Below are 23,267 nucleotides of genomic sequence, written 5' to 3'. Positions count from 1 at the left end.
GATTTTGTTGTTTTTAAATGTTCTATTGTTTCCATGTCATACTTTTTATGTAGTGAAATTAGCTTAGAAAAAAATTGTATCGTGTTGATTCTGATTTCTTTTTTTGGCAGTGAACTAGATTGGTAATATATTGAATTGGAAATGAGCTACTGAGTTTATTTGAAATTACTGTACTTGAAGTAGGGATTAGAGCTAGTGCCTCTCTGTTCTCATTTCTAACTTCACAGTCAGAGTTACTGGAAGAATCTCCACCTACTCGGTGACGTTCCCTTCACACAGCAGCCTTTTCCTCTTGAGTCATTCATTGACATTTTCATATTTATTTAATGGCCAATTTAGGTTTGCTCATCTTGATTGTCTCACCTATTGATGATTTAACCCTAATTATTAAGAAGATGTCCTTGTGAGTGAGAACTTTACATTACACTTACAGTAGTTTGGAATAAGCCTTTCAGGACTTTTCAATTTGACCTCAGAGAACAGAAATGTAATATTGATCATGCCCACAGGGAGTAGAGATGTTAAAATGTTGTGCATTTCTTTCTGTTAGAAAATGCTGTTTTTATTTCATTTACTTGAAAGGACATTTGGAAGTATAGGACGTGGCTGTAGGGATCGGTAAGAAATCTTAGTTTTTATTGAGTAGGAAGACGTTGTACGTTTGTGTGTGGCAGAATCTCTCTCTCAGCCGGCTGTACACCGACCTCTGCCTAGTGCACTGGATTTCTCACTTGTTCTCGGTAGTGCCGGCACTGTCTCACGTGTTCCCCTTTTGCCTCCCCCCTGCAGGGTTGCCGTGGTCATTCCCCGGATGGCTGGGCAAAGGTTTCAGTTGGCCTTACGTAAATCTTCAGCTGACTGCCTACTATATTGTAAGATGGATTTTGGGTGCCAAGCGTTATCATGACCTGGACATTGATTATATTGGGGTTAGTAACACATTGGAAATATGACTTGTTTTTTGTATTTTAGAAATTTTAGAAAGTAATTTGATTCACTTTTTGTCCCATTAAAAAAGATGTACAACCATACTTTATGTATAGAAATACAGTTTACACATTGCATTGCACTATGCTTTGATGTGGTTTTTAGTTTTTAACTATTGTTTATATACATGGGTGTTTTGATTGCATGTATGTCTGTGTACCATGTACGTGCAGTGTCCTCATAGGCCAGAAGAGGACATCAGGTCCCCTGGAACTGGGAATTACAGGTGGTTGTGAGCCTTGCTGTGGGTGCTGGGAATTGAACCAAGGTCCTCTGGAAGAGCAGCCAGTGCTCTTAACTATTGAATCATCTCTCTGGCCCCTTGATATAATTTTAAGAAGAAAAAAGGGAAGTATTTCAAGTTACAAAACTCAGAACACATGAAAAAAAACAACTTTTCCTAAATGGATCAATGGGATTACTGTGTCAGGGACTAGTTTTGTTTAATTTCTAGTCAGTGGGGTTCAAAGGAAGCCCGATTTTTATATCGGTGCCTCAAAAATGTTGGATTTTTTTTTTTCTTTTTTAGGGAATGTATAAATGGTTCTTGTTATTTCAATAAACAGAAAATTGAACTCACATAACTACCATGAGAAAATCAAACCAAACAAAACTATGATGGAGTTGAAACTAAAACAGAAAACAAAAAATCAAAACAAACAAAACCAAAAAACCCCCAATGCTTGGCTTTGTCTCTGTCTCCTAGTCTGTACCTAGTGTGGCCTTTTGCCTGCGCTCAGTCTTTCCTCCTCACCTAATGCTGGATTCTGTTGTGCTTTGTTGACTAACCCCTTTGAGTCATGAGACTGACTTGTTCCTTTGATGTCTAATAGCACTCACTACAAGAGACCCGCAGGTGACCCCTTATTATTAGTCTTTGCCAATCCAAGTTATTCTTGCCTTTGAACAGTACTGAGTATTTTCCTCTCTTTTAAGTTTTTTTTTCCACAGTAAAACTTTTTTAATTGGAAAGTTTTTTTTTTAATTTTATTTTGAGATTATAATATAATTACCTTTCTCCTTTTCCTTTCTTCCCACATACCCATCCCCACTCTCCTTCAAATCCATGGCCTCTTTTTTTCTCTAATTATTATTGCACATATATATTCCTAACTATAACCTGTTCAGACCACATAATGTTACTCATATGTATCTCTTCAGGGCTGACATTTGGCATTGGACAACCAATTGGTGTGCAGTTCCCCTGGGGAACTTAACGCCTCCCAGCCTGTAATTCTTTGTGTGGTGTTGAGGCCCCATAGGCTTTTCCCATCCACTTTGGCATGTCTATTGGTATTGTCCTTATTCAGCTCACATTGGAGCAATCATGTTCGTGAGACTTTATGGGAGTTGTTTCTGACATGAATTATTAGGAGGCACAACCTCACAGCAAACTCCCTGATCTCTGGTTCTAACAAACTTACTGCCCCCTCTACTGGAATGCTTTCTGAGCCTTAGGTGGGTGTGGGAGTGTTTGGTAAATCTATCCATTGGGGCTGGACTCCACAACTGTGCATTTTGACTGGCTATGGTTAGGAAGTTTTTTGTGCTAGTCCAATTCAAATTCTCCTTCAAAGCTTTTATCTAACTCTTAAACAATAATGTGGTTCCTTTATGCTTTAAAAGTTATTCTCATTCTGGTTAGTGTGCCCCAAGCATTACCTGAATGTTTTAATAAAGAGCTGGTGCATGAATATTAAGTTGGCATTAGTAGGTCATAGGCAATATTAAGACACATAACCATTTACAGTATAACCATTTCAAACTGAAAACTGTTTTTCTCTCTCAGACCTTGAAAATATAGGTGATGGGCAAGAGTTTGCAGACTGAAGGAAATCTGCTTCCTTTTGTCTGAAACTGTTTTTAACATCTTTTAATGTGTTAAAAAGTATAAAACGTACTGAGTTTGTGTGTTGGAGGCTGGCCACATTCCTAAAACTGTTCCCTACAACACCTCACATGGCCATCTTGGGTCTCTGTAAGCATGTGCATCTTAATACAGCACTGTCTAAAATTGATATGAAGTTCTCATGCACTCACAAGTTAAATGATCAGCCAGCGCTTCCTGAGTGCCTACTGTGTGGCAGAACTGTGGCTGTCCTGGTCCAGCAACATCAAGATTAAGGATCTCTTGTCAGTGAGAGACAGACGCTGCTGCTGATCCATAGTCCTCCTGTAGGATGATTTAGGCACGAGGAACCATGGCCATAGGAAGGGGGAGTCAAGAGTATACTTGCTTTTACTCTACTTTTCCAAATTATAACTCACAGTTTGTATCTGGGATTTTTATTTATTATATATTTATTTTAGTGTTGGTATATTTAACCTATTAGTGTGATTAGATACAGATGGATCTCTTTTAGCCTCTAATAATCACATGCTGTGAGACACTTCTTTAATAAGTTCTCTGTCACACCTAGACTGTAGGCTCACCTCTATAAGGGTTTTCTTGACTACAAGACTAAAGTCTCAGAAGTTCCCTTTCGATACTGAAACTGCACCCTCATGGTGCTGAACTTGAAAGTGGAGTGTGTTTCCTTTCTCCTTCCTGATTAAGAGCCTGCTCTGTGTTTTTAATGATCATTACATTTCTCTGTGTAAATAAATTCTCCTATACAGTGCCCTGGTGAGTAATTTGCTTTTTTACTATGTTTATATAACAGAATTATTTCAGTGATTCTCATGCCTGTTAGTTCTCCAATGCCCAATGTAGTCTTTGTACACATTACAGTTATAATATTTTTTTTTGCGTTCTGTTGTTAGAAATTTCTAGAATAAATTACTTATTTTGAAAAAAATGATTTTATGTATATGAGTGTTTACCTGTATGTGTGTATGTGTACCCCATGTATGCCTGCTGTCCATATAGGCCAGAAGAGGGTACTGGACCTCCAGGAACTGTGATTAGAGACTGTTTTGAGCCACCACAGGGGCTGGAAATGACTCTGGTCCTCCGAGAGAGTACCAAGTGCTCTTTAACATTGCACTACCTCTCCAGCCCCCTAAATTACTTTAAAAATATTCTCTAAGTATTTTTTAAAAAATTTTTTTTAAAAACTTTTATTTTTAAAAGGTATGTTGCTTTATAATTTATTTACAAATTCTATGACAGCCATTTTCAGAAGCTAGGAAAATAGCTTATCAGAATGAAAGCTGGTATGAGAAGTGGCGCTTTAATGGTAATGTTCATTTTTGGACATTTACAACCTTTCAGTTCAGATATTTTGGATTTTTGCCTTGCAGATTTGGAATGAAAGACCGTTTGATGCCAGCTATATAAAGGTCTGTAAAACTTTAATCTCTTTTTTCTTATACTTTTATATGCAGAAATTTGGAGGACAGTTGGATTAGAAACATTATTTTTTTTTTTTTTTTTTTTTTTTTCGTTTTTTGAGACAGGGTTTCTCTGTGTAGCTTTGCGCCTTTCCTGGGACTCGCTTGGTAGCCCAGGCTGGCCTCGAACTCACAGAGATCCACCTGGCTCTGCCTCCCGAGTGCTGGGATTAAAGGCGTGCGCCACCACCGCCCGGCAGAAACATTATTTTTTGACAGCATAATTAATTTGCTAGGTGTAACATAAAATGAAATTCTTAATGTCTGTACTCCTGATATTGAAGAATATGTATGCAAATCTCCAGAGGCCCTGAATGACTTCTGTCTGAAGAGTTGTGTTGAATGTTCTTTTATGGGGTAGGGTTGTGACTTACAGTGGACTTCATGCTTATCTGAAGCCCTTTAGCACCGAAAGAAAAACTAAACAAAATGAAACAAAACATTAGCTAGGTGTAGTGGTGCACATCTTTAATCCTAGTACTTGGGAGGCAAAGACAGGTCTGTGGTTTTGAGGCCGCTCTGGTCTAAATAATGAGTTTCAGGACAGTCAGGATTATATATCTCAACAAACAAGCAAAATATGTACATATATAAATATGTGTGCATATATATAATATACATATTATATATATTAGGTTTAGAATTCTGAATTCTGATAAATGTTATAAAAACAATTGTTATTATTTTAGATTTTAAAGACATAAGAAATTTAGCATTTTTCTTTTTCATATTTCTGAATTTCTTTGAAATACCCATGATATTGTTCTTGTGTGCTCTAGTTACATTTCTGGCTGCAGTAAGGTCCTCTGACCAAAGGCAGTTTTGGGGAAGAAAGGACTTACTTGGCTTACATTTCCAAGTCAGTCCATTACTGAGCCAAATCAGGGCATGAGCTTAAGGAGCTTGGAGCAGAAACCATGGAAGAATGCTGTTGCTGGCCCACTCTCAGGTTCATGCTTAGCTAGCTCAGGGCCATCTGTCTAGGGATTGTGCTGCCCTTTGTGGACTGGACCTTCCCATATTAGTTAACAGTCAAGGCAACCCCCATGGACAGGACCATAGGCCAATCTGATCTGGGCGGTCCCTCAAATGAGACTCTTCTCCTGTGACTCTGGCCTGTGTCAAGTTGACAGTTAAGCTAACTGGGACAGAGTATGTTATATAACACAGTTCTGTTTGCCATCATTGGGGAGGTAGAACTCAGTATGTCTAAATTTTCCTTCACTACTTTTCTTGGATCACTTTAATACCTTCAAGTCTCTCCCCTGAGGTGGTTATTATCGCACTTTTCAGGCAACAGCAAACTGAAAGTAGTGATTCCTGTCACTGGGAAAACCCAGGAGTTTTCCTTCTCAGATTTAGCTGTTCTCTAGTTTCCTTTTCATCTCAGTTTGTCTTGTCTTATGTCACTCTTCTCCAAGAGATATTTTGTAATTACATTTCATTTAAATTTTTGCTGTTTTGCTTTAAATCAAGTGTATATGCTTCTAAGCAGATAATTTCCAGTGCATTTCTTTTGCTTATTTAGTCAACAAATCAGTGATATTTGTTCAATACATGCTATGTCAGTCATTGTTATTATGTTTGGAATGCAATGATGTGGAATACTGTTTCTGCTCAAAAGAAGTTTTGGCAATGGGATAGAGAGAAAATATTAGTCGTAATTTTTCTAAAAGCATAATGAAAATACTGACTTTTCAGAAAATACTTAGAAGACATGAACCTTCTCCCTAGCTTGGTTGGGGAAGTCTGGTGAAAGAGATTCTGTATAGTTGTGGCAGGAACTCAAGAGTATGTGGGCAGGCACTCCCCAGTTACTAAGGCAGGCACATGGTACTGAAGTCAGAGCTGAAAGGTGTAGAAAGATGGGTCAGACAAGAGAGGAGCAAGAGTGACACTGAGCCCGACAGCAGGCTACTGTGGTCACTGGGGTGATGGCACATCTTAACACATTTGTAGTTAGCAAGGAGGTAGGGTATCGTTTGGAGAGGATCCATTGCAGCCACAGTGAGGTGACTGTCAGTGCCAGGCTGCAAGCATGAAGTAGGGTGGTAAAAGGTGGTGCCAATGCAGTAACCAAGGCTAAGAGGTCATTTATTCTGGAGACAAATACCAGTGACCATGGTGTAGGGTTTAGGTTACTCCCAATTTCAGGTTCCAATGTGGAAGCAGTTTTATGAAATGGTATAGTAACAGAAAAAAGAAAAATCACAAACAAGACACTTGTCTTATGCATTGGTGGACATATTAAATGGGTAGTTACAGCAAAGCAGGATGATCAGCTGTAGGCCTCAGATGTGGTCTGATGATACTTTGAGCCCCTTGGCTGGTAGAAACTAGAGTTCTGTTAAGTAATACATCCCCAAATGCTCTATGTCATGGGATGTTAGGTCCAACACAGAGGTGGACAAGGAATAGTGATTTAGGGGGCTAAAGACAGCCCATGAGTTTATAACTAGGCTCTGGACCTGGCATATCCCAACCCCTCCCCATTACTGAGGTTCTGATCAATCTAACTGCTCTTTCTAGGAGATCTTGTTCATAGAGATGTGGGAGTGGGTTGGGTATGGAAGTTAGCACAGTGGGTTTATTAGAAAACTGAAGTACATGATTGTTAGTGGAAGGTCATGAGCTTTATGAGTCAGAAAGAGGCAAGAATGAATGCTGAAGTTAGTGCGTGCCTAGCATAGCAATGGCAGTGTTTATTTTATTTTTAGGAACATTGTAATTATTAACATTTGGTTTCCACTTTCTTTTAATTAGTAATTTAATTATTGCACCTAGATTTACTATTAGTGTTTTGAAGTCAGACTTTATTTTTCTTCTGACCTTAAGTTTTCCTACACTAAATGTCTTAGGATATAGATACATTTAATTTATACTTTCTATTTTTATAACAGGAGGATTTATTAGATTCTGTGATCTGTTGAAATTCCTGCTGTAGAGTTAAATCATGACAAATGAATATAGGGAGGTGCTCAGTTCATATGACCTTAATGAATACACGGTCCTTATTGTGTGGTGAGATGGCTTCTGGAGAGAAGGGGGATTTGATTTTAAGAGTAAAATATATATAGTTATTTATGTACTCTGCAAAGTGTATCACTTATTTTAAGATTATTTTTGCTGTGTAGTTATATTTATGATTGACTTTGGCTTCCTGGTAGTTTGGAATCATGATGTCTGAAAAGCACCTTCTGGTATCTGAGAGTGCTAGACAGATGTGGATGTGAAGTCTCTAGTATCTGAGCATGCTAGACAGATGTGGATATGAAGTCTCTAGTATCTGAGAGTGCTAGAGAGATGTGGATGTGAAGTCTCTAGTATCTGAGAGTGCTAGACAGATGTGGATGTGAAGTCTCTAGTATCTGAGAGTGCTAGACAGATGTGGATGTGAAGTCTCTAGTATCTGAGAGTGCTAGACAGATGTGGATGTGAAGTCTCTGGGCCTTCCAGACCATCTTTCCTTCTTTACTTGTAAATAGATAAATAGCTATAGTTTTTGTAAGGGAAGGACTACCCAATAAAAACAACATTTGAAATATGATAAAACTTTGTACAGAGTGCTATAATCATACTATGAGACAGAAAATGATTTATAAGTCACAGCGTACAGATTATGTGCATTTACCAATGTTTTCAATTATAATGCATATAAAAATATACACAAAATTCCTGATGATTGTTTAGGAGTAAGTCCATAAAGACTAGACTAAGTTTTGACAGTGATAAATAAATGCATAATTGACTTGTTTTTTTTTCCTTTCTGTAAGAATAAGAAAAAAAACTTGAGTAATGAAACATAAAATTGATTTCCTAATGTAAGTTAAGGGATTCTCCATCCTACTGACCTTTTGGGCTCAAATGAGAGTCCTTGAAAGATGGATTCAACTTGCCACTCTAACTTCCATTACATTTTCTAACCTAGGTATTGAAATTTCCTCAGGGACCATCCCCGAGGAAATTTCTCCCAGAGTCCTGGGGAAGACGCTAAGGCGGGGGTAATCTGAGGGAATGAATCTAAGTACACCAAACTCTTTCATCCGTCCACTTTATTCCTCTGAGATTAAATTCTATTCATCCACCCACTTTATTCCTCTGAGATTAAATTCTATCTACACAGCTTCAGTTCTTACTCATATTTAGCTCCTCTCTGTCCCTTTTCCTCCTGTTCTATCCTAGTTCTAACTAAGCTCTTTTTGCCTCATCCTCATCTTCATCTTCATTTCTCTCCATCTTGGTTCCTTCCCCTTCCTCTCCTGGAACCGGTCTGCCACCTTGCAAGCAGTAACTCTCACAACACAATGCAAGGCTTCCAAGGTCCCCACAAGAGCAGTGAGTCAGCTTCATCTGCAACCCAAAAGGGGAGAGAATAAAGGAGGTGGGGGCAAAATAAGGCCTGGAATAAGTCAGAAAGGGAATTTATGTGCTAAAAATATATTCTTATAAGTGGTTAGGTGAAACATTATGAGTTTATCATAAATGTGCTCCAACTATACTCTTACAGGTGGTTAGGTAAGAGAGTCTGTGAGTCACTAAAATGTAACTGTGTCTCTATTTCTGTGTCGCTATGAAACCTGCCTTCATGGCTTCACTGCACCTGATATCCAAAAAAGCCATTTTTGTTCTGAGTCAGTTGCTCTGGAGTGCTACTTGGACTGTAAGAGAAAGGAGGATCTGAACTTCATTTGCATAAGAAACAAAGCTATGCACCTAAGTTCACCTGTCTCCTAGGCTTAGGAGACAGGCTGTGTCTCCATGAGGGTGTTTACCTAAATTCAGGAGACTTAGTGGTTGGTCAGAAATGCTTTGTCCTGTCTGCCTTTAGGCTTTGAATGCTAGAGAAGTGTATCAGATAAAATGCACTATTAGAAGTTCTTGGGGAAGGTATGAGAGCTCACAAGAAATTCATAGCAGGAAACAGTTGATGTATTAAAAGCCGAATAATGCCAAATACACCTTGAGATTTGGGTTCCTCTGGAAGAATGCCTTGTTTTTCCAGGTATAGCTTTATCATATTCAGCTGAATTCATACTACATATTCCTGCCGCTTGCAGCACCTAGGACAATATATAAGAACATAAATTTTAGAACACCAACTATTGTAAAGGGCAGCATGGATTTAATTAGAGAATTTATTATTTGCTTCTTTAAAAGAGTACATTCATTGGAAATTTCATAAATTGTAATGTATCTGGAGTTTTCTCCAGTCCTTCCTGGCTCACGGTCAGGACAAATCTCTCTCGCCCACCAGTCCCATAGCTGCTCAGACCCAACCAACTAAACACACAGAGACTTATATTGCTTACAAACTGTATAGCTGTGGCAGGCTTCTTGTGATTTAGTTCCTCTATGTTAAATTAACCCATTTCTATAAATCTATACCTTGCCACATGGCTTGTGGCTTACCAGTATCTTACATGTTGGTACTCATGGCGGCAGCTGGCAGCGTCTCCTGACTCAGCCTTCCTGTTCCCAGAATTCTCTTCTCTGCTTGTCCTGCCTATACTTCCTGCCTGGCTACTGGCCAATCAGCATTTTATTTATACAGAGCAATATCCACAGCACTGTAACATCAAAAATCAGAGCTGGTGGAAAACCTTCATTTTTCCTTACGTTAACTGGTAGCTGTCATTGAACACCTGCTGCTTATGTCAGAGACTGTCCAGGATTGGGAGGATTTACAGCCAGGCTGATTGTATCAGTTAACCAAGAAAGGCCTTTGGTATAGAATCGGTTCCTTCCAGTCCTGGATAAATTGGTGTCCTTTCCTCTGCCCCTGTTTTCCACATAGACAGTCTATGCATTTTGGTGTTCTGAGTGTTGGTTTGCCTGATAGAGTGTTGTGTCTTCCTTAAGAGTTTGTAGGCAAATGGTCCTGCAAGCAGATCTTATTTCCTACCCTGTTTATAAGCATGAGAGACAGGAAAGCAAAAATGGGACAGTTCTATTTATAGTAAATATGGTATATAAAAATTTAAGAACTGTGATACTTTTCAATAGTAATAGAATTTTTAAAGATAATGAGAAATACTTAAAATAAGATGTTGGAGTATTTTACCACACAGTACAGATAATATCTCAATTTTATCATTATGTCTACATAGAAAATTTGAGGAAGAACGCAATAAAAAGGAAAAAATAGCATTATTTCTATGTAATACTGTTTAATGAGTTTTATGTACACCTGTCTCCTCCATCTTCCTAATTCCTATTGTCTAACTGGATTTTAAACTCAGGAGGAAAATGCCTCCACAGTATTATCACAGAAACTCACTCCTGTTGAGAAGCAGTGCAACTGTCATCAGAATGCAGGATTTTTGAAAGATACTCTGGCTATTTTGGTCATATTCCAGCAACTAAAAGCTGTGTTCTGTTTATGTATCCAAAGGAATTAAGAAAAATGCTGGATTATCAAGGTCTCCAGCAAGTGAAAATCATAGCAAGTGATAATCTCTGGGAGCCAATTTCTTCTTCCATGCTGCTAGACCATGACCTCTGGAAGGCGGTTGATGTCATAGGGTAAGGTGCAATTTACCTTGAAAACCAACAGTGTGTTGTTTCTTTATCGGGTGTTGGCTATGCCTTTCTTCTCACCTTCTCCGCTCCTGTGATTACATTTTATGGTAGTATTTACTCACTACGACATTGCTCACTCACAGTTCATTCCTTTCTCTTTGAGATGTGTATTTGGGGTTCCTTCTATGACAATGAAATGTATTGGTGACTTTGTAAATAAATGAGATAATGTTTAGATTAATAAAATGGGGCTTTATTTAGATTAAGAGGCAGGTATTTAGAAGTTACCAAGGTGATGTTGTGAACTTCATTTCTAGCTTGGGTTCCCTGGAACTCAGTGTTCATACATGAACAGTTTTGTATGTGGTTTGATATATACACTGACTGTCTTTATTCTTGTATCCTTAGTATTTTGACTCTTAGACATTTGACTCTCTTTATTAGTCCATTTCTGCCTTACAGCTTTCTGGGGCCTAACTGAATTGGGTTCAGCAATTTGATTTTTAAAAGTAAACATATGTTCCATGTGTCATGATGGTATATAAGCATTTAAAAATAGAATCTGCATATGTGTGAAATTTTACTTTTCATCTGTTTTGACATAGCTTAATCTCTGCATATACTTTGTTTCTAAGGGAAAATTTTTGGATTTTATTGTTTCTTAGTGTTTTATTTTTATTTTTAATTTTCAGTGTTGGGGACCAAACCCAGGGCTTCATGCATGCTAAGGCAAGTGCTCTACCATTGAGCTATGCCCCCACACAAGAGTTTTCAATGTTTACCAAAGTAAGCAGAAATATAAATATGTATGTTCTGATCACTCAGCCTCAGAAAGTAAGAACCCGTGGCCATTTGTCATTTCTGTGTCTATCTTCTCCATGTTTGCATTTCTTCCCTACAGATTTCATCATGTCTATATAAAGTTGCAGATTCTTTCCCCTTTGCCATAAATAATACCATTATTATACCTAAGCAGGTAATTGTTTCTTGATATTATCAACTATATATTACTCTGATTTTCTAGTTGTAGTTGATTGGCTCTGGATCCATTTAAGAGTCATCTCTTAGTTGGTAATGACGTCTCTTCTGATTGATTTGTAGTTCAGCCCCTTAACTCCTTGCCTGTCTTCTCCTTATAACTTATGTGAGTGACTGGGTAGCTTGTTCTGTGCAGAAGTTTTCTTAGTCTAGATTTCAGCAGTTCACCCTTGTGCTTTAGGACACGTCTAGCCTGTTCTTCTGGGAAACTGATGAGAGTAAATTACATTTGGGCTGTTTTTTTTTTTCAAAGAGAGTGTACATTTATATTTAAACATTCTACACAGTAAAAAATGGAAGATTTTGCATTAGAACTTACATGAAAAGCTCAGATCTGAGGGAGGCAAGACTGTTCTTCTTGAATGTGTTTGGCTAGGAAGGCTGTTAGAATGGAAGGGTAGTTTCTATTGTACTTCATGAAGAAGTTTGGTGTTTTGTTACTCATTACTCATATGAGTATTTTAGTGAAATTACTTTTCTTCTGAGTCATAGCTTTATTTCTTTTGTTCTCATTAATAAATGTTTTATTGATTATGGTCATATAGTGGTAAATGTATTATTTAAAATTCTTTTTTCTCAAGAATTACTTTCTGAATTAGGATATTTTTTCTAATAGGATACAGATTGGGTTCAGTATATAAATTCACTGATATAGTTCAAATGCTCTGTATACTAATTACACTGTCCACATGGTCTGTGTGGAGCTGCCTTGCACCTTCCTCTTATAGTACAGTACTGACTCTTTCAGTCTTACAGTTTTGTTTGCAGGAGAGTGTTTAGTGTTCCTTGGCATACAGATAATGAATGTTTTATCTTTGTACTTTCTAACTATTATCGAAAGAAATGTCATTCTGTGACTCATTCAGTATGTCTTGAACTGAATTCTTCCTTGAGATTAAGAGGAATCCTGCTTTCAGTTTTCATTACCTTTAATTTTTTTACTTTCAAGGTCATTTTATTTTAGAAACATCTCTTGCATTTAATTAAATTTTGCTTTTTAATACTGCTCTGAAAAAATCATATTTCTTTTCTTTTTAAATGTGTGTGTGTGTGTGTGTGTGTGTGTGCATTTATAGGCCACAGGTAAGCAGGTGCTCTTGGAGGCCAGAAGAAAGTCTTGAATGCTTTGGAGCAGAGATAATGAGTTTGTGAGTTGTCTGATGTGGGTGTCTGGGAACTGAATTTGCAGCTTCCTGAAGAGAACAGCAAGCTTTATTAACCACTCAACCATCTCTCCTGCCCACATTTACAGTTTTGATGCAACTGATATTTGGGTTTTCCTTGTTATTTTCTGTTATTAAATGATCTATACCATGATTCTGGTAATGCAGAATCTGCCGCTGTGGGTTCCGCCTCTTGGTTCTTGCTGAAGGAGGTGTCTTCTTACTTGGCAGTCTTGTGTCTGTGTCTGCAGGTCACGGTCATTCTGATTCAGAGCTAGACATCAGTTGTTCCAGCTGGGGACAATTTTGTCTCCTAGGAAACATTGGGCAATTTCTGGGACTATTTGTAACTATCTTAGTTAGATAAAGGCCTGTTGTTAGCATCTTGTGGGTGGATGCCCGAAGCGTTTGCAATTCTCGAGTACCAGGTCACCTCTCCCATATCTAAAATTAACCAGCCAACCATTTTGGTTGTGCTGAAATTGAGAACTGCTCTATGCTCCTATGCTGTGCCCTATTTTTTTTTTTTTTTTTGGTTTTGTTGTTATTGTTTGTTTTAAACAGTGGTGATGAGGATCTAATTACATCTATGATTGGTATTTCTCATGCCAGGTGAGGTAATAAATTACCACAGAATGAACATACATATGGACCTATCACCTAGAAAATTGTAAAGTACCCAGACCGGTTGGAAACCTTTCTATGCATTTACCTCAAATTGTAACTACTAACCTGACTCTAATACCAAGGAATAATTTTGCCCGTTTAAAATTTCATTAAGATGGCATTTCATAGAAGAGAGTAGCATTCCCCTGTACTGAACACTTAGAAATTTATCAAGAAGGGAAATCAATACAGCAGTTCTCATCTTTTTAACATAGAAACTTTGCCAACAACAAAAAAAATCATGGAAAAGGATGTTCTGTCTTTAAAGTTTGCAAGTCAGTCAGACATGCATGCCACCAGTAAACAAGGGAAACATTTCTCTTGAATGTCTTCTCAGAACTTGGTATGAACTTTGAACTGCTAACATTTTGGATCACTTCTATACTTTTATTTGTTATAACTTATGAAATGATGCATATCTTTAATCCTAATGTTCAGAAGACAGAAGCAGGCAGACCTCAAGATTTCAACAAGCTACTTGGATAACAGCCTTGTTGACCATGTAGGATGCTCATCGGTTGTTCATTACAAATTCCAGAGAAGTAGGAAAGGCCTTTTGTGGGGGTTTTCTTTTTTGTTGTTTTCTCTGGCCCAGGCTGATCTCAAACAATCCTTATGACTTCTGCCTAGGAGATGTGATTGCAGGCGTGAGTCACTACACCTACCTGTTTATGATCTTCATGATGGCAATCTTTACTACAGAAAGCCCTCCCTAGGTCAGAATGACCTAGAATGCTTACCCGGCTGAGCAGTTTTGTGACTGTTTCAGTTTTGTATGTGTGACCTTTTAAATCCTCCCTCAGTGGTTATTTGTATTGTTTCTAGGTTTCGGTCTTATGAAATGTTCGTTCCTTGGCTCCGCCTGCCAGAGGAAATGTGTATCTCCTGGCACCATTCATGTTGCATGTGGCTTGTGCTGTATGAGCAGATTTTAGTTTTGGAGTCGCTGTGCCTCCTGGGATGTTTCTGCTGGGCCCCACTCTCCCCAGTGCCTTGTGCACTTTTCCTCACGGTAGACACCATTGCCTGATTTAGTTGGATTCTGCTCTGGCATCTCATTCTCGTAAGGAGCCTCTGCCATTCCTGAAAGGCTTGTTGTTGCCTGTCACTGACCTTGTTAAGGCCTCGGGCCTGCATTGTCTGATACAGTAGCCTTCATCACATGTCTATGGATCACTGGAAATGTGGCTAGTCTAACTTAGGTGTGTCAGAAGTGGGAGACAGACTGGGTTTTGAAACTTAATTTTCAAAATCAAAAACCAGTTTTTTGATTACATGTTGAGTGAAAATTTGATATGCCAGATTAAATTAAATAAACCAAAAGATATAAACAAAGCTCAGAGAAATACATGAGATATATTTAAGATAAGAGAAATATAGTTCAGATTATAAAATTGTAAAATGTAGAAATAGTTTGGAAGATGTGGACTCTTATAAAGACAGAGTTAATTTTTACTTCTTTTATGACCTTCTAAAGATCAATGATAGCATAACAAATTTTTTTAGGATTTTCCTTCTTTAAAAATATAGATATGAGTATATTTTCATTGGCTACATCAGACAAGCCGGGTATGGTGGTTCATGCCAGCATACTAAGGCGGAGGTGAGAGGGTCCCTAAGTGTGAGGGCAGCCTGGGGCTACATAGTGAGTTCTAGGCTAACTTGGGTACCAGAATGAGACCTGGGCACAGAAAACAACAACAACAACAGGTTTATCAGACACACATTTTCCTGAATGCCAACTAGGAGCACCCTAACTTTTAATATATTGACAATTAATGTTTGACTGAATTGCCAAAAGTGAACACTATGATCACAGTGTAAAGGTAAGGGTATAAAGATAAAATGTAAGAGTGTTGGAATTATAGGCTTGCAGTCATCAGTAGTTTGAAGACCAGCAGATTGGTTTTTCAAGTTTGGCGTAATAAGGTAAGTACATGAAGTTTTTAGACCTAGAAGGAGCTGAGGGGCTCCTGGGTGCCTGTAATCAGCCTCCAGCCTGGCTCAGCTGTGTTGAGCCACTCGACACGGTCCTGTTGGAGGCTCACTTTTCTCCAGTAGAGAGATTCTGTAGTGCTCTCTGTTATGTGCGACACGTGAGTGATTCAGTTCTTCCTGCATTCATGTTATTCCTCAACACACCTTTACTGATACAAGCAATTCCCAAACAGGGCTTTCTGCTAACATGACCTGGCCTCGAATGATACTGATTAAAAGGTCTTGCCGGGCGGTGGTGGCGCACGCCTTTAGTCCCAGCACTCGGGAGGCAGAGCCAGGCGGATCTCTGTGAGTTCAAGGCCAGCCTGGGCTACCAAGTGAGTTCCAGGAAAAGGCGCAAAGCTACACAGAGAAACCCTGTCTCGAAAAACCAAAAAAAAAAAAAAAAAAAAAAGGTCTTTACAGTCATCTTTTGGTGTTATAATACTCCAAGAAAGTACAAAGATTAGAATTGTGATATAATAAATCTCATTATTCTGCTTGCATTGCTAAAACTGTGTGAATAATTAACCTGGAAAGTTTATAATCTTATTCTTGAAGTTAGTGAATGTACTCCTATTATTGTATTACCTGTCAATCTAGTTTCTAATTTACATTTAATATTTTAGTCGTGTTGATTCATTTCATCAGTAGTGTCTACAATTGTCATTAGGCAGTATTTTATTCTTGCAACAATCAGTATATATTTATACATTACCAGACTGAGTTTGTTCATATGCTGGAATGAAAGGGCTTGGCGTATTGGGACAGAGTCTCAATTGCTGCACTTTTGATGTCTTTCCTCGTATTTCTTTGTCATTGGAATCTGTCCTCTGTCTTACAGAACATGTAGCAGCATTCTTGGGCTCTGCTTACTAGGTTCAGCTGATAAACCTCTCCTGCTTCAGCAGGGACAGTTGACAAAGTGTCCAGATATGGCTGTCTAGCTCCTTCAGGGCTAAAATCCCCATGACTGAGAATAACTACTTCTCTGAGACAGTAACTTAATTTTCTCAGTGTACTTCATTCTTTTCATACAAGAATTACTGGTACACTATTAGCCGTGGGGCTTTTGTGGTCTTGTTTTAGTGTTTTGACTTGGAGTAAATGTCAAGATTTCTGTCTCTAAAGGGAGAGGGAGAATCTATTGCTTCTTCATAGACAGAGTAGACACCTTGCTTGGCCTCCTCCTGACTGTTTTCCTCCTGTCCAGAGCTCCCCAGCTCGACCTGGAAAGGCTGAGTCTTTCTGTACCTTATTCTCCACTTGCAGTGGTCCAGGCAGTGGCCGCATTAACCTTCATCAGTCAACTTACTTCTATCCATTTACCGTTTCCAGAATATTGTCATTTTATTCTGTGTGTGGATGAAGGTTTCTGCCTTTCTGTTTACTTGCTGTTTGTAGAGTGCCTGCCTGCAATGGAAGAGTGGGAAGCAGATCTCTCTTTCCCATCTTTCATCTGTCTTCTGGAAACTGCTTGACCGTTTTAAAATAGCAAACCTTGGCGAAGAGCTGTATTTCAATTTACTCATCTCATGCAAAGAAGTGGTACCTTCTGACTGCTCCTCACTGGTCCCCTTCTCTTCTAGAGCCCATTATCCTGGAACCCACACAGTGTGGAATGCAGAGATGACAGGGAAGAAACTTTGGTCGTCTGAAGATTTTAGCACCGTCAACGATGATGATGGTGCAGGCTGCTGGGGTCGCATATTGAATCAGAATTATATCAATGGCAATATGACCTCGTAAGTTATACAATCTTTTTTTGGGGGGGGGCTTTTATTTTATTAAGAAATTTTTTATTCCTTTTACATACCAATCACAGATCCCTCTCTTCCCTCCTCCTGTCCCTCCAGCCTCCTCCCCACCCCATTCCCTCCTATAGGAAGGTAAGGCCTCCCATGGGGAGTCAGCAGAGCCTGGTACATTTAGTAGAGGCAGATCCAAGCCCCTCCTGGGGGGGCTTTTATTATAATGAATTTTAGAAAATGCAATAAGTAGAAAAATTTAATGGACCACTGTAATTTTATATCCTAGATTCAGTGGTTGTAAACATATGCTTTATTGACTTAATCTACATATGCTTAATATTTGTCTAATCTATATCTTCTTTTCTATATTTGAGAAGAGTCTGTATAAAGTAAGTTGGGTTTCTTGGGGAACAGTTTACTCAAGCAGTGCAATGATTTTTGATAATTTACATGTATATATCTCCAAAACATAAGGATATTTTATCACATGATTATATCATTTTCATAAATATGAGCATATAAAAATATTTCTAATTCTTAGTCTTTATTCATATTTTTAAAATGTCATTTGTAACTTTTATTTATTTATTTTAAAGAAAGATAGAGCACAGGTCCGTGCATTCCATTTAGCAGCTTTGGTCCCTGTCTCTTTTAATGTAGATTTGTTACCCGCCTCCACACCTTCTTTTCATATCTACTTTAAAAAAAAAAAAAAACAGCAGGGCAGTAGCTTTTAGTTGGTACTCACTTCTACCCTGAGTGGCTGACTCCTTATGGAATCTCCTAACTTTATCAGTGGCCGACTCCTTATGGGATCTCCTAACTTTATCTAACTCTTCACAAAACCAAGTTTGTAAAGAACAACACAATCCCTTTTATTCTTAAAGGGGACACTTCCTAAATGATTTGATGATAGCTTAGGAGTAATTAGATCCAAATTAGCCTTATAAAATAATTAGAAGCCTAATAAAAGCCAGCCAATATACATACTTTTGTGGTGGCTTGCTTGGTATTAGGATAATGCATATTCATTGCAGACAGTTGAGAAAATGAAGATGTGTATCAAGTGAGACAAAGCTGCCTATAATGTTGCCATCTTAAAACAATGGTTCTTAAAATGGTCTCCTGTTTTTTTTTTTTTTTTTGGTTTTTCGAGACAGGGTTTCTCTGTGTAGCTTTGCACCTTTCCTGGAACTCGCTTTGGAGACCAGGCTGGCCTCGAACTCACAGAGATCCGCCTGCCTCTGCCTCCCGAGTGCTGGGATTAAAGGCGTGCGCCACCACCGCCTGGCTGGTCTCCTGTTTTTATATACATTTAAATAATAAATTGACACCTTAGTATATGGTCTGTTGAGTAAGCTGCTTCTCACTTAACAAGGCATTATGACTTTTTCCCTCATGTTAAGTATATTTTTACTTCATCTCTTTTCTTCCCATGTTTTTTTTTGTTTTGTTTTTGAGATACAGTCTTCCTATGTTGCTCAGGCTGGCCTTGAATTCTCTATATTCTCGCTCAACCTCCTGAATGCTGAAATTATAGTCATACATCACCATATCCAGATACTTATCATTACTTCCATATATTCTGTTACATAAAGAAGTATTTCCTACCTATGCCCTGTCTTAAGTCATCCTGCAATGCTTGTTAAACTAGTTTCTAGACAGCTCCTCAGACTTCCAGGATCCTGGAACTTATATATCTGGTCAGTACTCGGGGCAATTCTGATGATGCCCAAGTTTCAGAAATACCAGTGTACCAATAGAGGATGCCAGCCATGTGTGACCCAAATCATGGGAACTCTTATTGCTGCAGGCCACAGGAATATATCATAAGAACTCAGCTGGTTATGGCAAAGTCACTACCTGGAGGGATCAGGGAATTCCTCTAGAGGAAGCCAAATCCCAAGGAGTTTTTGGTGTTACTTGGCTTGTTATAGATCAGCTGTATTCTGTTATGAAAATCATGTGTGCCTTCATAGTTTTCCCAATTGACTTTTCCCTAAGAAGGGCTAATGGTGTGGACTGATCACTCTCTGGACATACACATTCCAGGTATTTGGAGAACAGCCTCAGGAAAGGCTTTCTCTGGAATCAGATATCTCCCTTGACCACTTTCAAGGACTAGCAGTGATAACAGTCCACATGCAAGTCTCCTGATTTAAGACAAATTCCACAAGGAGACACTGCCTAGGTCAGGTGGATGTTCAGTAATAACTTTACACAATTCAGCTCAGACCCTCCTTTCTTACGGCCTTACTAACTTTATAGACCTCCAACTCCTTATCTAACCACTTCTAGGAATATTTAGATAACCTTCTGCGCTGACAACTATGCTCAGCCAGAACCCCAGTTCAAGCCTCCCTGTAATTATCATCATTGGCAGCATCCGGCCAGGTCCATCCCCAGATGGAGGAAAGTTCCTTATCAGAGATACCTCTGTACTTTCTAAGAACAGACTTAAGCATCCGGGCTACCTGTTTGAGAAGGCCTGGCAGGCAGATGTGTCAATTAAGCTTTACTTCCTCCTTTCCCAAACCTTACCTCTAGTTCCAGATCTCACTTTAACTATCACCAAAGGCATCTAGCTGTACACAGGTTGCCTAGCGACTGAGCACACTTTCCCCCACCCTGCAGAAAAACAGCAGATCGCTTGGACAGATAGGAGCCACAGGAAAAAAGAAGACAGTTTTATTTTCTCCCATTGACCTAGCAACTTATAGATTCTTAACATTTTCTACTAATCACGTTTAAGACTATAGTTGAGCACATAAGAGCCCTCTTCTTAGATATTACCTGAATTTAGCCTTTAGTTAATTCATTTCCCCATTGGTCACTTCCCTTTGGGGTTGCAAATGATAATTAACGGTTATTGCCTCCCTATGTGATTCTTATTGCCCCTCCATTTGACCCTGGAAGCCTGTCTTTGCACTGCTAAGGGAATACTGCTTGTAAGTGTATATATACCAGGACTTCCAGGGCACAGAGAGAGCGGAGAAGAGAAAAGAGAATGGAAGAACTAGGTGGATAAGAACTTGAGAGGAACAAACTGAGATGGGGAAGAACTAGGTTGAAGGGCTAGAAGAGAGTACTAGAGGAACGAGATGGAAGATGAGGAAGAGCCAGATGGGGAAGAACAAGATGAGGAAGAGCCAGATGAGAGAGAAGGAGATGGGAGAGGAGCTGATAGGGGAAAGAACTAGATAGATGAGAACCTAGAAGGGACAGAACTAGATGAAGGAATTAAGGTAGAACCTAGAGGGGACAGAGAGAAATCAGGCAAGAGAGGAGCTAGATATGCACGAGAACAGAACTGAAGCTGTGTATATGTGGATGTTATGCCAGAGGAATTAAAGTAAGTGGACTATAGAGCTCGGTGTACTGAGTTTCTATCTCCTGAAAATAGTCCTCACCGTTAGTAGTTCTCTCTCCTGAGCCCCTGGGATGTATAATATTAAGGCTGGTCCCTCTAATATTATACAAGATCTTATGATGTCCATTGATAGTGTGTGTTTATTTAATCAGCATTATTATTTTTACTTTATATTGTGGTAATGAGAAGGCTTAGATTTTCTAAGAGTGCCAGAGTACCTTTGTGTCTTGGGAGAACACTTGATCAGGGAAATGAAAGTCTTGGGGTGGGTGCTGTTTGTTTTTCAGCTGTAAGGAACCCAGCCAGCTATAAAAACTTATGTTTTGTGCTTGAATTTTCAGAGAGCTGTAGGGTCACAGCTCTGCTGCTGGAGCTCAGTATGTGCTGTAAATTATTAGTGTCTGTCATCTGAAAGAAAGGACCGCAAACAGACCAGCAAGCTATTTGAGTTAGTACTTCAGCGGAAGCAGGAATAATAGAGGCTAGAGTTGGGTCAATACATCTAATCCTCCCTGCTCCCTGGTGATCCAGGTGCAATCATCACCGTCAGTTCACAGGTGAGGGAACAGCGGTCAACAGAGGTTAGGTTGTGGAGTCCTGATCTGAACCCAGCCAGTCTGACTAAGAGTTCTTGCTCTAAAACTGCAGCAGTTCCAAGTCAAGTTCAAGGAAATTACATTGTGAAATTGGGGTATTTGAAAGGCTGTCAATGGGAGAACAGTTATAGACAGGCTTTTACTTGTACTTGTTTCAAATTTTCAACATGTCAAAGTTCATCTTTTGACATGACATGATTCATCTTTTGGCTTGACTACTGTTAAGCAGAATTCTTGCGTGCGTGTGTGTGTGTGTGTGTGTGTGTGTGTGTGTGTGTGTGTGTGTGTGTGCATGAGTGTATATGTGTGTGCATTGTACAAGAATATATATGTGTGTGTATTGTACAAGAATATATGTGTGTATGCATGTGTGTGTTGGTGTTTGTGTATGTGTATGTGTGTGTTACTTTTAATTCTCTGATTCACCACTAAAATGCTTAGATGAACACTGAACTGGATTTTTAAAGATGATAGTGAACTGAGGAAGCATATGTTTTGTTTGGGGCACTTAAAAGTTTATGTTCATTTACATATAATTATGAAAGAAGTTTTTACCCCAGTCTTTTAGATATTTATGTTTTTATTACATAGTATTTTGGTGTTTCTTTTTTTTCACCCTAATGTTTTAGCACAATTGCTTGGAATTTGGTGGCTAGTTACTATCAAGAATTGCCTTATGGGCGAAGTGGACTGATGACAGCCCAGGAGCCATGGAGTGGGCATTACGTAGTAGACTCTCCTATCTGGATATCAGGTATGGATGTCTAGATTCTATCTTTCTCCCCAAAAGAGACAAACCAGAAAGCTTTAAGTGTGTGACTATTTTAAGGGAGATGTGCCATTATAACATTATTTTGGATAACCTGACTACTTTCTGAATTTCATACTTGATATTCTGAGACCAGGCCTTTAAAAAGTGGGAAGAAAGAGGGAACGGAGAGCAGCATAGGGTAAAGGGATGTCCAGGGATGGAGATGGACGTAATCATGTAAGTATATGATTCCTAATCATGGTCATAGCTGATGGAATGAATATACTTAGAAATGTTCAACTAAGCTCAGCATGTCTAGGAGTTTGGGGATTATTCTTTTTTTTTTTTTTTTTTTTTCCCTGAGACAGGGTTTCTCTGTGTAGTTTTGCGCCTTTCCTGGAACTCGCTTTGTAGACTAGGTTGGCCTCGAACTCACAGAGATCCGCCTGCCTCTGCCTCCCGAGTGCTTGGATTAAATGCATGTGCCACAACCGCCCGGTGGGATTATTCTTTTATATCAGTTTCATTTTATTGATTTCACTAAAGTAAGTGAATAATATTAGATAATAATAATAATAATAATAATAATAATAGAAATTATAATCATTAAATTAATCAAAATAAATATACATGTTAGGTGAAATAGGAAGGCTTTATATTGGTCCTTGCATCTACTAAGTGAAGATATGAATTTTAGAAAAAGATAAAATTATGACTGTCATATAGATTAAAAAATGGTCATGTGCTGAAGATTTTGTGTTTCTCATATGAAATGAAGAAACTAGGTAGAACCATCTTAGAGTAAAAGTAAATAGTAAAAAGCAATTTGAGATTAATTATAAATGGAGTTGAGTTTCTCAGAGCTGGGAGGAAATCAATTAAAATGTCTACTAGACATGACATGATTTACATGGCTTAAAGACAGGGCTGTCGAATTCATACACTTCCAATGAAACCCAGATCTTTTTCAATAATGTCAGTCACAATAGAAGTTGATTATGCAGATAATGAATGGCATCCAAAGGAGTATAACCATGTTAATAGCTAATAACCTTTAAAATAAATAACAATAATAAAATTTTTCTTTAATATTTTAGTAAGATAGTTAACATTTAT

General features: G+C 38.6%; 1 protein-coding gene across 2 annotated transcripts in view; it reads left to right on the top strand.

Annotated features, from left to right (window-relative positions):
* The window catches only part of Galc (galactosylceramidase), a 55,056-nt gene that overhangs the window by 11,103 nt on the left and 20,686 nt on the right, over positions 1-23,267 (top strand). For both annotated transcript variants that reach the window (XM_052738706.1, XM_052738707.1), the window contains exons 5-9: positions 790-929; positions 4,231-4,269; positions 10,712-10,842; positions 17,273-17,428; positions 22,030-22,154. In XM_052738706.1, the coding sequence (XP_052594666.1) occupies positions 790-929; positions 4,231-4,269; positions 10,712-10,842; positions 17,273-17,428; positions 22,030-22,154 (591 nt within the window). The remainder of the gene's footprint in view (positions 1-789; positions 930-4,230; positions 4,270-10,711; positions 10,843-17,272; positions 17,429-22,029; positions 22,155-23,267) is intronic.

This window comes from Peromyscus californicus, unplaced genomic scaffold (assembly GCF_007827085.1).
Source record: "Peromyscus californicus insignis strain IS unplaced genomic scaffold, ASM782708v3 Scaffold_15__1_contigs__length_86483966, whole genome shotgun sequence".
In the NCBI taxonomy this organism is placed as follows: Eukaryota; Metazoa; Chordata; class Mammalia; order Rodentia; family Cricetidae; genus Peromyscus; species Peromyscus californicus.
Note: the sequence above shows the minus strand (reverse complement) of the source record. Positions and strands in the feature narration are given on the sequence as shown.